Source organism: Desmodus rotundus, chromosome 8 (assembly GCF_022682495.2).
Source record: "Desmodus rotundus isolate HL8 chromosome 8, HLdesRot8A.1, whole genome shotgun sequence".
NCBI lineage: Eukaryota > Metazoa > Chordata > Mammalia > Chiroptera > Phyllostomidae > Desmodus > Desmodus rotundus.
Window position 1 is genome coordinate 109,532,712 of NC_071394.1, and position 16,266 is coordinate 109,548,977.

The window sequence follows — 16,266 nt, forward strand, 5'->3', positions numbered from 1 at the left end:
TGGTTTCTAAGCATGCACACTCCTCTCTCAGTACTTCCTAATAGCTTTATCTGCTAGCGAGGAAGGAGGAGCAGACCCTTCCATCCAGGCTGCAGCATGCTGTGGAGAGGACAGGATGGAAGGGGAAGAAGAGACAGGAAGGTCTGATAAGGGGAGTCCCTGCTGTCATTACAGTAGCCTGTGCTAGGGTGACCGGCATGTTCATGGGTCTGCTTCGCTGGTCTGAAGTCACCAGTCACTGCCGGGGCTGGCTTGTGAAAAGGAAGGCAATGTGTTTGAAGCCACAAGGACGGTGTTCATTTAAGCTGTGGAGTGTCCCACAGGTGTGGGTGCGGGAGCATGTATGTATGCTGTCAGCCTGCTCTGCAGTCTGGCTTTTTCCCTCTTGATAACGGAGACATCTGTGCATTCGGAATATATCATTTGTAATAAATTAGTAAGAGGTAGTCGAATATAGGTCAGTACGTTCAAAGTGACAGAGTGAGAGATTACGATGTTGAAAAACGCTGTCTACATTTTCAATGGGTCAGCACCTCCATTTATCTTCGTGACTTATTTTTATTAGTGACACCGTTGGGGTATAATTTATAAAGATTATAAAATTTCCTTAATTAGTATGCTGTCTTTTTTAAAGGTAAGTGTTTCTTTTTAAAGATAAAGACAGCCTTCATTCTGAAAAATGGGAAATTTGTACATTCGTTTCATGCCGTTATTCATGGCTGGTTGCAGATTTCATGCCAACTTACTTGAGTAGATAGAATAAACTCTGCACTTTAGGGGTTTGGAGCACCTATGGTCCAATGTATCTTCTGGATACAATTACCACTGTTTTTATGTCTTTTACGCTTTCCTGTTCTGAGGATACAGTTGTACAGAAACGCTCTGCCTTGTGGCGTTTTTGTTTTATCTTGGCATCCAGATTGCAAAGGCCTCTATGGTTCATTTTGAAACTTTGCGGGAAACGATACCCATATGTTTTAAAGTTTAAGTTTAATTACCTTCTGCACATTGCTTTTGGAAGTATAGGTAGTCACACAATAAAAGTGGTTTTAAAATTTGAGATATAGAGAATAGCATAATTGTGTTTTAGAGATTTTATTCAAAATAGGTTCTCTCCAGAGCAGGAAAATGAGAATTACCTTCATGTGATATTTTTTGTGCTCTTCATTTTATCATCATGAAAGTTATATAATCCCAACCTCCATCTCCCTTATTTATGAATATAATGAATTTCTGAAAACTTATCACAAACTTGGTGCAGCTCCTGAAAGGCAATATCACGTTTGAGGCTAAGATTGTGAAAGATGCTTTGAGGTCCTTTGAGCAATAATTACTTTAAATAACAGAGGCATCGGTACATGAAAGGACTTACATCCACACGCAGGTATGGTGTCAGCTCCGCAAGGTGGGCGCTCGTTACGTTGTGGAGGAGAGTTGAGGACCGTGTTACTGGTGGTGTGAACTTCCTTAGAAACAGATGCTTCCTGAACATTTTCACTTGGTACTGCTAATAATCTGTTAACAGTGGAAGTACTTATACTTAGGTGACATCGCCTGGTGCATGGTAATAGGCTTTAGTGAGTCAACCATGGAATTCTAGAAGTACCTCCAGCTGTAATTGTAGTCTAGGCCTCCCACCCAGACTTAACACAACTGCAGCACTTACCCCATGTTGATCTGACATATTCGGGACCAGGAATAATCTAATATGACACTTGGAAGGGCCAGGATTCTGCTTGAATTCCAGTGTCTGCTTGTGAATTACATGGTTCGTACTTGGCTGGTTTTGGTCATCAGGCATGTGTAGTTGCCAGAAACAGCCCAGGCGTCTCAGCGAGTTGAAGTGGTTTTCAGACTTTAGTTGCATTCCCATCACCTAGAATGTTGCCTAAAATGCCAGTTCCTGGAGAGCGCCCCCTAGAGATCTGATACCAGGGCGTAGGGAATCTGTATTTTAACCAGGTAATCCAAGTGATTCTGAGGCAAGTGGTCTAGGGACAACCGTGTAGGAAAGGTACGTGTAGGAACACTTGTGTAGGAAAGGTATGCACAAGCGGGGCCTGTTTCATGGGCATATGGCCTGTGCAACTGCACAGCCCCCTGACCCCCCCCACTCAGAAGGGCCCTGCACGTGGCTTAGTGCTCTTCTGTCACCCTCGAAATTCTTAGTAATTTTTGAACAAGGAATCCTGCATCTGCATTTTTCCCCGAGGCCTGAAAATTATGTAGCTGGCTCTCTCTTCAGGATGTGATTGGGTGTTACTGAAATTGTGTTTCTTGGCGCCCATGGATTGCAATTATTCAGTAATGATTTCTTCTCTGTTTGTATTAGGCTGAAACACCAAGGCCGCTTCTAAGCTTTAGAATGAATGAGTATCATTCATCATTGGACATGGGATAGGAAATCCCGATAGTATGATTTTTTTTTCCTCAAGGAAATTAAATATTTATACCTAGTCTTGAACACAGAAATCTCCGTTGACATTATTCTAACACACTATTTCTTTTTCTCCCAGGATGGTACAAAACAGAAAAGAGAGCGGAAGAAGACAGTGTCCTTCAGCAGCATGCCCACAGAGAAGAAGATCAGCAGTGCGAGTGATTGTATCAACTCGATGGTCGAGGGTTCCGAACTCAAAAAGGTTCGCTCCAACTCTAGAATTTACCACCGGTATTTTTTACTGGATGCCGACATGCAGAGCCTGAGGTGGGAACCATCCAAGAAGGATTCTGAGAAAGCCAAGATTGATATTAAATCCATCAAGGAAGTGAGAACAGGAAAGAATACGGACATATTTCGCAGCAATGGCATTTCTGACCAGATATCGGAAGATTGTGCGTTTTCAGTCATCTATGGAGAGAATTATGAATCACTTGACTTGGTTGCCAACTCTGCAGATGTTGCGAACATCTGGGTTACGGGACTGCGGTACCTAATATCTTATGGAAAGCATACCCTCGATATGTTAGAAAGTAGCCAAGACAACATGAGGACTTCTTGGGTTTCACAAATGTTTAGTGAAATCGATGTAGATAATGTTGGACACATCACTCTGTGTAATGCAGTGCAGTCTATCAGAAACCTCAACCCTGGCTTAAAAACTAGCAAAATTGAGCTTAAGTTCAAAGAATTGCACAAATCCAAGGACAAGTCTGGGACCGAAGTCACAAAGGAAGAGTTTGTTGAGGTTTTCCACGAGCTTTGTACTAGACCTGAAATCTATTTCCTTTTAGTTCAGTTTTCAAGCAATAAAGAGTTCCTTGATACCAAGGACCTTATGATGTTTCTTGAGGCAGAGCAGGGAGTGGCACATATAAATGAGGAAATAAGCCTTGAAATTATTCACAAATATGAGCCATCCAAAGAGGGCCGGGAAAAGGGCTGGCTCTCCATAGACGGGTTCACTAATTACCTTATGTCACCTGACTGTTATATATTTGACCCCGAACATAAGAAGGTCTGTCAGGATATGAAGCAGCCTTTGTCTCATTACTTTATAAACTCATCTCATAATACGTACTTAATAGAGGATCAGTTCCGAGGTCCCTCTGATATCACAGGATACATTCGCGCTCTTAAGATGGGTTGCCGGAGTGTTGAATTAGATGTGTGGGATGGGCCAGACAACGAACCTGTCATTTACACAGGCCACACCATGACCTCTCAGATAGTCTTCCGCAGTGTCATTGACATTATCAACAAGTATGCATTCTTCGCTTCAGAGTATCCGCTGATCTTATGTTTAGAAAACCACTGTTCTATTAAGCAACAGAAGGTAATGGTTCAACACATGAAGAAAATTTTAGGAGACAAGCTCTATACAACATGCCCCAACGTTGAGGAATCCTATCTACCATCCCCAGATGTCCTGAAGGGGAAGATACTCATTAAAGCAAAGAAGCTGTCCTCCAACTGCTCTGGAGTAGAAGGAGACGTCACTGACGAAGACGAAGGAGCAGAAATGTCTCAGAGGATGGGCAAAGAGAATGTGGAGCAGCCCAACAATGTGCCTGTGAAGCGATTTCAGCTCTGCAAAGAGCTGTCTGAACTGGTAAGCATCTGTAAGTCGGTTCAGTTCAAAGAATTTCAGGTGTCCTTTCAGGCTCAGAAGTACTGGGAAGTCTGTTCTTTTAACGAAGTGCTCGCCAGCAAATACGCCAATGAAAATCCGGGGGACTTCGTAAACTACAACAAACGTTTCCTCGCTAGGGTTTTTCCCAGCCCCATGAGGATCGACTCCAGTAACATGAACCCTCAAGATTTTTGGAAATGTGGATGTCAGATCGTAGCCATGAACTTTCAGACGCCAGGGCTGATGATGGACCTGAACATTGGCTGGTTCAGGCAGAATGGGAACTGTGGCTATGTCCTCCGGCCTGCCATCATGAGGGAGGAAGTCTCTTTCTTCAGCGCCAACACGAAAGACTCCGTGCCAGGGGTCTCACCTCAGCTCCTTCACATCAAAATCATCAGCGGGCAGAACTTTCCCAAACCCAAGGGGTCAGGTGCCAAAGGTGACGTGGTGGATCCTTACGTCTACGTGGAAATTCACGGAATCCCTGCGGACTGTGCAGAACAAAGGACGAAAACAGTGCACCAGAATGGAGATGCTCCTATTTTTGATGAAAGCTTTGAATTTCAGATCAACCTCCCAGAGCTGGCCATGGTGCGATTTGTAGTCCTAGACGATGACTACATCGGGGACGAGTTTATCGGCCAGTACACGATTCCCTTTGAATGTTTACAGACGGGCTACCGCCACGTCCCCCTGCAGTCGCTGACTGGAGAGGTCCTTGCACACGCCTCTTTGTTCGTCCACGTGGCTATCACTAACCGGAGAGGAGGAGGCAAACCTCATAAAAGGGGCCTTTCTGTGAGGAAAGGGAAGAAGTCCAGGGAGTACGCATCTTTGAGAACACTGTGGATTAAAACTGTAGACGAGGTGTTTAAGAACGCCCAGCCCCCTATCCGGGATGCCACAGACCTGAGGGAGAACATGCAGGTACGTTCCAGCATTTAAGTATTTACTCAGCGGTTGTCCTTCTTAGTGCATGGGTGTTGTTCATGAATATATTGGAGGGTTGTTTTTTTTTAAACAGTAGTATATTTGATTGTTACATTATTTGTAAATTCCACTTGGTTACTAGAATGTTTACCACTAGTTTCATTCTTCTATCATTTAAATTTCCAAAACCGTAGCTGGAATTGAGGACACTGACAGCGTACTAGAGTAAACCGGTCTCACATGTCACATCTTAGTCCCCGTTAGTTAATGCTCAGCAGCACCCCCATTTTTTCTAGTAGGGTACATGGGGATCTCTGGGTTTTCTGAGTATTCCTTAGCTGGAACACAAACCGATGACCTATCAAAGCCAAAGGGACCTGTCCCAGTCCTTTCTCATGGAGCTGATCTGCTGGGGAAGCAGCAAGCATTTACATAAGCCAATGTGTTTGCATTTTGACCCTCTCTTGATTTTAGAGGACAGCTGTTTAATTGTTTAAGTGAAAGACACGTGGGACGTGTATCTATTAGACGTCTAATGATTACCACTGAACCCTGGAATGGCTAACAGCAATCAGCTAGGAATTGTGTATGTAATGAAGGGTGGTGCACATGTCTGGCAGTCTACTAGGGCGCAGGAGGGACACAGAAGTGGGCAGCAAGGGCCCCCTCCCGGGGATGCCAGCCCCTGCCCATCCCAGGGTGAGAAGGTCCATGTGCATGACAGCTGCTCAGTGTGTGTTTATTAGATAAATACATGTAATATGTTAGCTGATTATATGTTTACATGTGAGCGTATACAGGGTGAGGCAAACGTAGGTTTACAGTTGCGAGTACATGAAACAAGTTCTTCTGGTATTATTATTTATTAATCATTGTAGTATTTTCCACACAAACTACTGTGAATCTATGTTTGTCCCACCCTGTATATAACTATTACAAGAAGAATGCCACTGGCCAGTGAGATCTGACTCAGAAAATTCAATATATTTCACCACTCTTCTTGTAATAGTGGTTTCACCAGTTCCATGGATGCCTCATTAAACACCTTCCCACAATAGAGAAATTTTATTCTCTTTCTTTCAAAGTAAAGCATACCAGAAACACGAAGGGCTTTTCCCCATTTCTGAGGGTGAGAATGGCTTGGTTAACCCTCAGCTCTGAGCAAGCCACATTGTCCCCAGCCCCACGGCTGCTGCTTTGCGTGTGACCCAGAATCCCCCGAGGACCGGCCAGAGCATCACCGTTCCAGAACCACATGCTCTGAGCCCGGGGAGCCGTCTGTCCGTGGTGATGTTCAATGAGCACCTTGCGCAGGCAGGCTGGGCTATGAGGGCGCAGCAAAGAACACACAGATGACCTTAGCTGGGGGTGGGCTGTGGGAGGGGAAACAGACCATAAGCAGGTGCAAGCGAGCGAGTCTGTGAAGGAAATAAACGGGGAGGTGCGACAGAGTGGTGGAGAGGCTGCATTCCGGATAGGACAGTCGTGATTTATTCTTATACGCAGCCAACACCGAAGTGCCTTTGAGCCAAATGCCCTACAGTTCGCTATCCATGCTTAAAACGATATTAGTAAAAATGACATGTTTAAATTTAAAACGAAAGTGCTGCTCATTTCCCAGAACCGGGGAATTTGAGAGCAGGAGGCACAGGGCTTGGCAAGCCTCAGCCTCAACATCAACAGATTTCAGGTAAAATCTTGAGTCCTGCACTTACCCACTGTGTGGCCTTGGACAATGAACGGCCAGCGGCTGTAGCTGAGGCTCGGTGTGCTCACCCACACGTGGGTTGTGGAGGGGATCGAATGAGGTGATGTGGCAAAGTAGGCCTCCTGTCGCCTTGCACTTGGTAACTGCTCAGAGGATGCCAGCTCAGGGCATTGTACAATGTTGAAGTGTCTGGTTTAATGGATGTTTTCGTGGCATACCTGTGGTGATTAGGGAAAAAGAAGGCGGGGGAAAGCACTGAAGTCTGTGGAGGTGCTGATATGGGATGTTCCTTGGGTAATCAGGGTCCCCCACCGGGCAGACCTGGCTATGAACTGCAGCATCCTCAAAGTTCCTTTAGATTGGGAGCCAGCAGGTATACACAGGTGAGAGAGATTCGAGTTCCTACCTCACAAATACTCTTTGCTTTTTGGATGGATGGCCTCCATGATACTTATTTTAAGCCTGATTTCATTCTTTTCTTAATCTCTACATTTTTGTGACTGCAGAGGAGCCATTCTTTTTGTTTGCTCATTACTGCTCTGAACTTTGATCTGAAAAGAGGCTTGGCCCTCGGGAAGAATTTAACGTGTTTACGTTTTGTGTAATTTTGATAAACTGGAACCACAAATACCCATAAGCGCATTTACTTTGGGAAGGAGCCCATTTTCACAGGATGAAGTAATCGTTAGCCGGTTCCATCATGGCAATGCCGACAACCGTCGTGCTCGGTTGACGACGGTTAACCGTGTCGTGGAACTGATGGCTGCTTGGTCAGTTCCATCATGACCAAGTATGTCCAGTGTGACATCCACGAGCAATTCCGACGCCTGGTTAGTGACAGTGCCTCCTTCCTTTCCATTGCACAGAACGCGGTGGCCTCATTCAAGGAGCTGTGCGGCCTCTCCTCCGTGGCCAACCTCATGCAGTGCATGTTGGCGGTGTCCCCCCGCTTCCTGGGGCCCGAAAACACACCCCTGGTGGTCCTGAATCTCAGCGAGCCGTATCCCACCATGGAGTTGCAGGGCATCGTGCCTGAGGTCCTGAAGAAGATCGTCACAACTTACGACACGGTGAGTAGATTTTTGTGCTTCTTTGTAGCCCAGGTGACAGAGGTATCTCAGGCAACACAGCAGACATAATGAAGAACTCTGGCGAAGGAGTGCTTTCCTATTTCATGCGTCATTTACCTATGTTGGAAAAATGATTCTCCTGACCTTGTGGGATTTGAAAGACGTTAGTGTTGTTTTAGAAAGCAGGATTCAGAGACTCTTGCCTCAGTTGGAGTGAATAATAGCTTGCTCTTCAGGAGCTATATATGAATAGATTTCTAAAGGATACACTGTTTTCCACATAGGTATAGTAAAGAGTTGTGTTTTTTTTTTAATCTTCCCCTGCAGCCAGCCATTGATTCACTCATTTTGTTTTGTTTTTATTTTTCAAACTGGTAATGATGAGAAACTTAACGTTTAAAAAAATACATCTTAAGTGCCATGAGGGGCCGGCACTTCCATCACGTAACTCCATTCTGCGCAACAGCAGGTGCTCTGAGACACCTGTAATTGTAATCAGCTTAACAGGAGGGAGGTATCCTGAGGAGACCTGGAATATTACATATTTGCACTTACCGCATATCTCGTGTTTTAATCACATCCTGCTCTCAGTGTACTTTTTGACTTATCATAACTGTAAGGGAGAAGAATTTAGTGGGTGAGCCATGCCCATTTCAAGCTCACAGTGTAGTTGAAGCTCTCAGAACTCATGTGTGCTGGCAGTTACTGTCTAGCCTGTCAAGGAGAAGGTTGGTGTTGGACGCGCCAGCCTGTCAATGTCCACCATTCAGGGTGCTCCGGGTTAAGAGGCCTCCCCTCCTCCACACCAACGGCACAGGCCAACCCCACAGAACACTGGGCTGCTTCTGATGCGGGCTGCCGTGATCCAAACCAAAACAACACTGGTGTCACATACTTTAACAAAAATATTTTTACGTGTTTTATTAATTGGCCTGAAAGCTGCAGTTTGGAGGGATTTATGCAGTTCAAGGGAAAGGACAAAACACTTTAGGTCAGCATTTCCCACACTGCGTTCGGAGGAACCTTGGTTTCTTAGGATGTTCGTAAATGTCACATGGAGAAAAGGTTGCATGCTGAAGTAATTTGGGGAAATACTGGTTTGAATGAAATTACCCAGACATCTTCATTGCAAGGCTTCTCAGGGCCTTTCATTTGCAGGCACAGCAAGTTCCCAGGAGGGTGGTGGACATAGTGTGCCCTATTTCACAAATTGACTTGACCACGGGATACTATATCCAAAAACACCATTTCCGAAGACCTTTTGTTCTTGATTTTCTTCACTTCTGGGAAGTATAAGCCAGACGAATGGAATGTTTTAAATAGCATATCAGCTCATACCTTAAGACAGTGGCATTTGATCTTTTTCATAGTTTCCTGCACAGCAGCCACGCTTTGTAGCAGATGTTTTTTATCCCTGCTATTTCCAGCTTAGAGTTCATGGTCACGTAAGAGCTATAAAGACCTGGACATGGGACACTGCAGGTGAACTGGAGAGTGTCAGTCAACCTGCAGGAGGAAGGCAGGCCAGGGGCAGATGTCCCTGACAAACACCACGCTGGGCCCCTGTCCTCAGAGAGCACCCCTTCTACCAGAAGGAAATGGGGGCAGCTGGGAGGGACATCCACACAAAAAGCTGGTGCCGAGACCCTTGTCAGGGGACATGGAAATACAGGCACAAAAGGTGAATGTGGGGGAGATTGAGGAGCTCTTCTATGCTGTGACCCAGGCCACCCAGCTACTTCCCCACTCTATAAGGTTTATGAGACGAAGCCAAAGCAGCTAGCTGGTATGTGTGAATGCCTTTTAAGGTTAAGCCACAGATAAATTCATTAGACGTTTTACAGACCTATTTCACAGACCAGAATCTAATGTGACTATTCCCCTCAGGGATTTCACTGATGGCTGTGGCAGTCACGTGGTGACCATCCTCCATGGAAACGTTTCTAACAACAGCTCCCTGCTAGTGCAGTGGTGGTACCCTGCGTAGGTGGCAACAGGACAGACGGGACAAGGGCCAGCACCTAGGACCTGGTTCATGGACTGAGAGCTGACCCAGAGCAGGAGGGTGATCGTGGCCAGGTTCTCAGGGGACCAGGGACTAACCCTTGTCCCATTACCACCCACGTAGGGCTCCCAGCACAATACTGGGCATGGAATCACTCGGTGATCCTTGGGTTCCCACTTCTTCCTCATCCTGGGCTGGCAGATGATAACACTTACTGTGTGACTCTTATTTTGACGATGTGTTTGTTGTAGAAGTGATAAGACAGAATGTATTCACCTATTTACATGTTTTAAATTGTGGAACTACTCTTACATGGTGTTTAATCAAAATAGCTGTGCTGAATTCTGCCCCTACCTTTATCGATTTGTTCTGTTTTTAATTCCAGCTGATAAATCGAGCTGTAAATACTTAGAATTAATGCAAATTATTTGAATTTTAGAAATTGTAATTTTGCTACAGCAATATTACAACTCTTACGACATTTTACCGTCCTTTTTTAGTGACCTAATGGTCTCTCACCTTGTGACAAAGGTTAAACATCGATGGGAAATGTGCTGCGGTTCTGCACAGCCTGTAACTTTTAAGATAGCTCTTCAATTTTTGTAATGTTTTGTTGAACTTAATCCAAAATTAACCTTAGAAGTAAGATCTCATTTCATTTCGTTGACTTCCCGTCTATGCCCATCTATAATTTGAAGACTCCAAATGAGAAGGGTGGTTTAGCAAAGACCCTGCAGAACTCCGGTCACGGCCGGCCTGCACTGCTGAGCTCAGCCTCCAGGGTGGACAGCACTGTGCTCTCTCCTCAGGGTGTACCGACGTGGACTAATGCTGTCAAGACTGTGACGACTCCTCGGTGCCTAAGCTCTTACTACTAATAGACTAGCATACCAGAAATATGCCCGTGTCAGTGAGAAAAGAGGATGGGGTGAAGGAGATGATGATGAAGAAGGGAACGTGTAAGCCTGCGTGGAGACTAGAAGAGAATGCCCAAGCCTAGCAGGCCACGTGTCCCGGTTTTCCCGGGATGGACCCTGCCTATACACCTGCTGTCCCAGCATAATTATTAATATTCTCCCTCCAACTCTTACAAGTATCTCTTTAGATAATTAGTTGTGTGGTCACCATGCCTGTGGCCCCTCAATTGTTCTGATGGCTTCTGTGATTACCGCCAACAAAGAGATCTTCAAAACTGCCCCAATTGTCATTTTACCGGACAATTTGTGATATCTTCTTGGGTCCCAGAAGTGATGAGGTTTGGACCTGGGACCTAGGTCAGTAAGGCAGCTGTCAAAGCCACTCAGGAAGAGAGAAGAGGAGAAGTACAGACACTTTCTTAGACGGCACAGATTGGGGAGGGGGGTTGAAAATAGGGACTGGACTGGTATGGAGAGTGGGAGTGACCATGTGTTGTCAGACAAATAAGACTTTGCTTCCCTTGAGGAGTTTACAAGTCAATAGATGGGATGGAGAGTATCCTTAGATAGTAAGATGATAGACGATTGATTGATTGATTGATTGACAAATAGATATTAAAATGTGTAAGCAAATTATTTGGATGTATATGGGAGAGAATGCAAATGTCAGGTTTAGAGATTAAGAAGATTTTAAGGTTTTTGAGCTAGACCTTTAAGAATGAGTCAGATTTCAACAGGTAAGATAAGAAAGAGGCTGTTGCAAGCTGACTTCACAGGGCGAAACATACTCAGAAATGGGAAGAAGATGTCTTGGGAAATCCAAGTTTGGACCATGGAACTTCTTGCACATGCCTGAGCAGTAAAAAGTCATGCTTAGCAGTAGACACTGGGGACTCTAAGCAGGTTGCAGTGAAGGAGAACTCAGAACACCTGTTGAGCACCTTTGGTTCGCAGATGAGAAAACGGAAACCTTGTGGTACATCAGATTAAGGGCAGAACCAGGGTTACCTCAGGTAGTCTCTCTGTCCATTGTATTTTCTACACTCCAGATCAGGAAAATTAGCCGTGTGTGCTGAGTAGGTGAATGATCAGTATACCAATAAAGCCCAGATATCGTCGATAACAGAAATCTGAAGTTGTTTGTGTGGCGCTCTTGAAGTCATAGGTACTTTGTCTCTCACTCCTGCTCCCCCGAAGGTGAAAGATAATTCATTACGCATACTTTAGTTTATATGAAAAGGCAGATTCAATGAGCTTAAAATAAGGAAGACTGTAATTAATAGTAGATCAAATTCTGCTCAAAGAAATCTGATTAGAAGTACTTGAACATATTTTTTTGTATTTATTATTGCCTCAGAAAACAGAAGAATTTAATATTTTACTTAAAATTTATATAAATTAACTTGAACGCATCCACTGTTTACAATCAAATAGCAAGATGTGTTCTCTCATATAACTAAAGGCTGGTGGGAGAAAAGAATGATTATGTAAACTGAGTTTAAGAGATTCACTAGAATCTCTTGTATTTGGTTGTAAACAGTGGATGCATTCAAGTACATTTACATAAATTTTAAGTAAAATATTAAAGTCTTCTGTTTTCTGAGGCAATAATAAATACAAAAAATATGTTCAAGTACTTATAATCAGATTTCTTTGAACAAAATATAACCAGAGACATTGAAGTTAAGAACAATCTAACAATAGCCAGAGGGGAGTGGGGAGGGGACAGTGGGGAGAGGGGTTTACAGGAGCTACTATAAAGGACACATGGGCAAAATCAAGGGGGAGGGTGGAGGCGGGGGAGGGAGGTGGGTTCGGCTGGGGTGGGGTGGAGGGATGGGGAGAAAATGCAGACAACTGTAATTGAACAACAATAAAATAATTGAAAAATTGAAAAAAATAAAAGGTTCTAGTGAATAACTGGATGGGCATTATGATACGTAATGCCCTTAAGAAGGGCTCTGCACTGGCATTTCAGTACTATATCCCCCTCTCCCGTCAGTGTCAGTGTCTAATCCCCATCTTTTTAAGCTGAAGCGATTTTTACCACCCTTCTAAGGTTGACGAGAACAGTACTTCAGCTCTAACTACCTTTGTTTATTAGTTTCAGATTTACTGTCCGCCTTAGAGTTAAATTTTTTAAATGCTTACAAGATCTCTACTATCAGAGAGACCAAGGGGTCAATACTTTTCATGTATAGAGAGAAGACATTGGAAATGTAAATATCTTGTGAAGTGCAACACAAAAAGAAAGTTCACCGTGAAAGCTTTTTCATTGGACGTTGAGTACTCTTCTCTAAGTGAAATAAGTCAGACAGAGAAAAACAAGTGCTGCTTGATTCTGCTTATTTAAGCTTCTTAAAATAGTCAAATTCATAAAGTCAAAGACTGGAATGGCAGTTGCCAGAGGCTGGGGGAGGGCTAGGGAGTCATTAATCAGCAGGCAGATGAATAGACTCCAGAGGCCTGCGAACAGCGAGGTGCCTGCAGTCAAACTAATGTGCCGTGTGATGAAAACTGGTTAGAGGGTAGAGCTCATGCTAAGTGACCTTATCACAGTGAGGTTTTTTTAAAGAAAAAAGTGTTTTTCTTATTTTTAATAATTATTCTATTACAGTTGTCCCTGTTTCACCCCCTGTACCCTCCTCCTTCCCCCTCCCCCTGGCCTCTGTCAGTCTGTCCATGTCTCCATGTCTTTTGTTCTATTTTGCTTGTTAGTTTATTTTGTTCATTAGATTCCTCTTATTGATCTTGCAATAATTTTTATATAATATGGAATGCGCTTGAGTCACTGTGATTAAATTGGAGATGCAGTTTTAGGGAACGAAAAGGAGGGAAGAAAGAAAAGTAAAGGAAATGAGGCCCACCTCAGTTGCGGGCAGTCTGCTTGTCCATCTACACAGCGGTGGATTCTTGGGCAGCCACCCTCTGCTCAGAGATTGTACATGAATTCATTCTCATCATCGCAGTTCCTTTGTCTGTTCTCTGGGCAATGCGTTCCCCCAGTGGAGACCAGTATTTTTTCAGCATTAAGAGGAACAAGATGCTTTGTCTAAGAGGATGTTATTTGCTCTCTGTGAATGTTTCTTATATAAGTTACTAAGTAGTCTCTTCTAATTCATAACTTTAAATATTCCTTAAATAGAAACAAGTTTTTAAAAATATTTTATTTATTCATTTTTAGAGGGGAGAGAAGGGAGGGAGAAAGAGGAGAGAAACATGGATGTGTGAGAGAAACATCATCGATCGGTTGCCTCTCACACGCCACTAACCAGGGACCTGGCCTGCAACCCAGGCATGTGCCCCGACCGGGAATCGAACTGGTGACCTTTCCATTTGCGGGATGATGCCCAACCCACTGAGCCACACCAGTCAGGGCGGAAAAAGGTTCTTTAAATCAAATGTGGGAAATGAAACACAGGCACGCTGGTGGTTGGCGTGAAATACAGGAACACTCTTTACGCTGTTGGTGTGGTTTTGTGTGTGTTGTCTTGCCACTGCGTGTTGCAGTGAATTAAACCACACTCCGTAACTGCCGGAGTCTGCCCCTCTGGGCCGAGCCAGGGTGACCTGTGATGAGGTTACTATTGATCTCCGTCTCCCTTGTGATGCCTTTTATCACTCTCCTGCCTCAGAACCTGACATTAAACGCTTCTTTTAATTGGAGGTGTCAACTTTCCCAACTTTTGGAACTCTTCAGTAGAAAATGGAAGGTCAGATAGAATATTATGCTTTGAGTAAGACTGAGCTAAAAAATAAAAATAAAATGGATAGGGAAAGGGGGATGTGTCCTGCCACAGAGGGAAGAGCAGAACACCAAAGGTGGTAGCTTAATTCGGTGACAGGGTAGGTCTGCCCAATGATGTTTCCAGAAGCAGTTTCTCTGGAGTCATCAAAACCATACAGCAGAGCCGCTCCAGAACCGCTACCAAGCCAATGAGAGGGGGGAAGAAATGATTAAAAAAATGTGATGAGTCCTGGTCAATGTGGCTCAGCTGCTTGGAACGTCATCCCATAAACCAAAACGTCATGGGTTCAATTCCCAGTCAAGACACACACCTAGGTTGCAGGTTTGGTCCCTAGTCGGGGTGCATAAGAGAGGCAACCGATCAATGTTTCTCTCTCACATCAGTGTTTCTCCCTCTCCCTAGCTCTCCCTCACCCCCTCTCTAAAATCAATGAGCGAGCCCTCGGGTGAGGATTAAAAAAACAAAAGTCGATGACAGCATCGCCTGTATCATCAGAGCAGGCTGCCTCTCAGTAAACTTTTAGAAGATAGTCCTTCGAGGTGAGCCCAGAGCGGTGATTATAAGACAGCATTTCTGATCCAGTTTTCTAGTTGTACACGTCTCCACAGAAACCAGCGAGAAACACATATTTAGAAATATTCTTACACACACACACCACCAGATACTAATTATGAACAGCTGAGGAAAGAGCGGCATTTTAGGGACTGGCAATTCTCTTGAAAGAAACGTCATCATATAGCTGTTTTATCGATTTAATTGGACACCCAGTTCCAAGACCTCTGGGAGGACAGAGACGAAAACCTCAACCGGGTTGTCAGATGGTGTCTTCCGACAAGAAATGGTAAATGGTACTAAGCACGCCGCTGTATCACCTGACATGTTAACAGTCCGATGTAGAATTTCTCAGTGAGCTGGGGCATAACAGCTCAGCGCTGTGTGGGTAAGTGGGACTTGGGAGCCTGCTGTTGGCGTCACTTCAGCTTGCGTTTGAACCAAGGCCGCCCTGGGGGGGACCTGTATGGTGCCGTGGTTTGGGGCCAGGTGCTTGGTGGGGTCTCTCCTGTTTTACTTCTCAGGTTAGAGCTTTTCTATTGCTTTTTAAAGGGGTGGAACAAGCTTGCTGATTTTTCAAACACTTTATTTCCTTGAATCTGGTAGCCCATATGTATAAAATATAAAATATATCTGAAATCTAAAGCCCCAGAAAAGTTAGGGAACTTCTTTCTAAAGCTATGCTTTATGCCAAAGAACACTACTCCATCTTTGCTGAGAGAAGATCTCTGAAGTACCGTAGTCGTGTCTCTTCCTTCCCAAGAGCAGAGGAATTACTTCCTGTATTTCCATCAAACTCCACATTGGACGTGGATTTTGTTCTTGTATGCTTCCTTCAGTGTTTGTTTTTGATATATTCTCCTCCTGATGACAAGTATTGAATATTTTGTTTCTGTTTCTGCAGGGGCTAAGGGTACCTCCATGAGTTATTTGCTAAGTTCTTCTTTGTCTCAAGGGCCCCTAAAGGAAACTTTAGAAAAGGGGACCATATGCATCTTTAAAATTCAGTATTTTCTCCATGAACAATATACACCGTTCTTTCGGGCAGCCATGATATGCACCGGTGGCTTTCGAAAGCTGTGAGGAGGAAAGCTGTGAGGAGGCGTTTCGCTTCCTCACCCTGGTTTACTCACTCTTTGTCCCTGTTGGCCTTGGAGTGAACAGGCTTTGATTGAGCAGACGAGGCGGGTACTGGCTGCCCCTCCATTTCTGTGGCCATCGCCCTAATTCAGCCCCTCATCACCTTGTGTCCCTGTGGC

The 16,266-nt window shown here is 44.4% G+C and overlaps 1 protein-coding gene across 3 annotated transcripts in view; it reads left to right on the forward strand.

Annotated features, from left to right (window-relative positions):
* Positions 1–16,266, forward strand: part of PLCL2 (phospholipase C like 2) — a 158,761-nt gene that overhangs the window by 89,874 nt on the left and 52,621 nt on the right. For all 3 annotated transcript variants that reach the window (XM_053929866.2, XM_053929865.2, XM_053929867.1), the window contains 2 exons: positions 2,517–5,003; positions 7,581–7,784. In XM_053929866.2, coding sequence (XP_053785841.1) covers positions 2,517–5,003; positions 7,581–7,784 — 2,691 coding nt within the window. The remainder of the gene's footprint in view (positions 1–2,516; positions 5,004–7,580; positions 7,785–16,266) is intronic.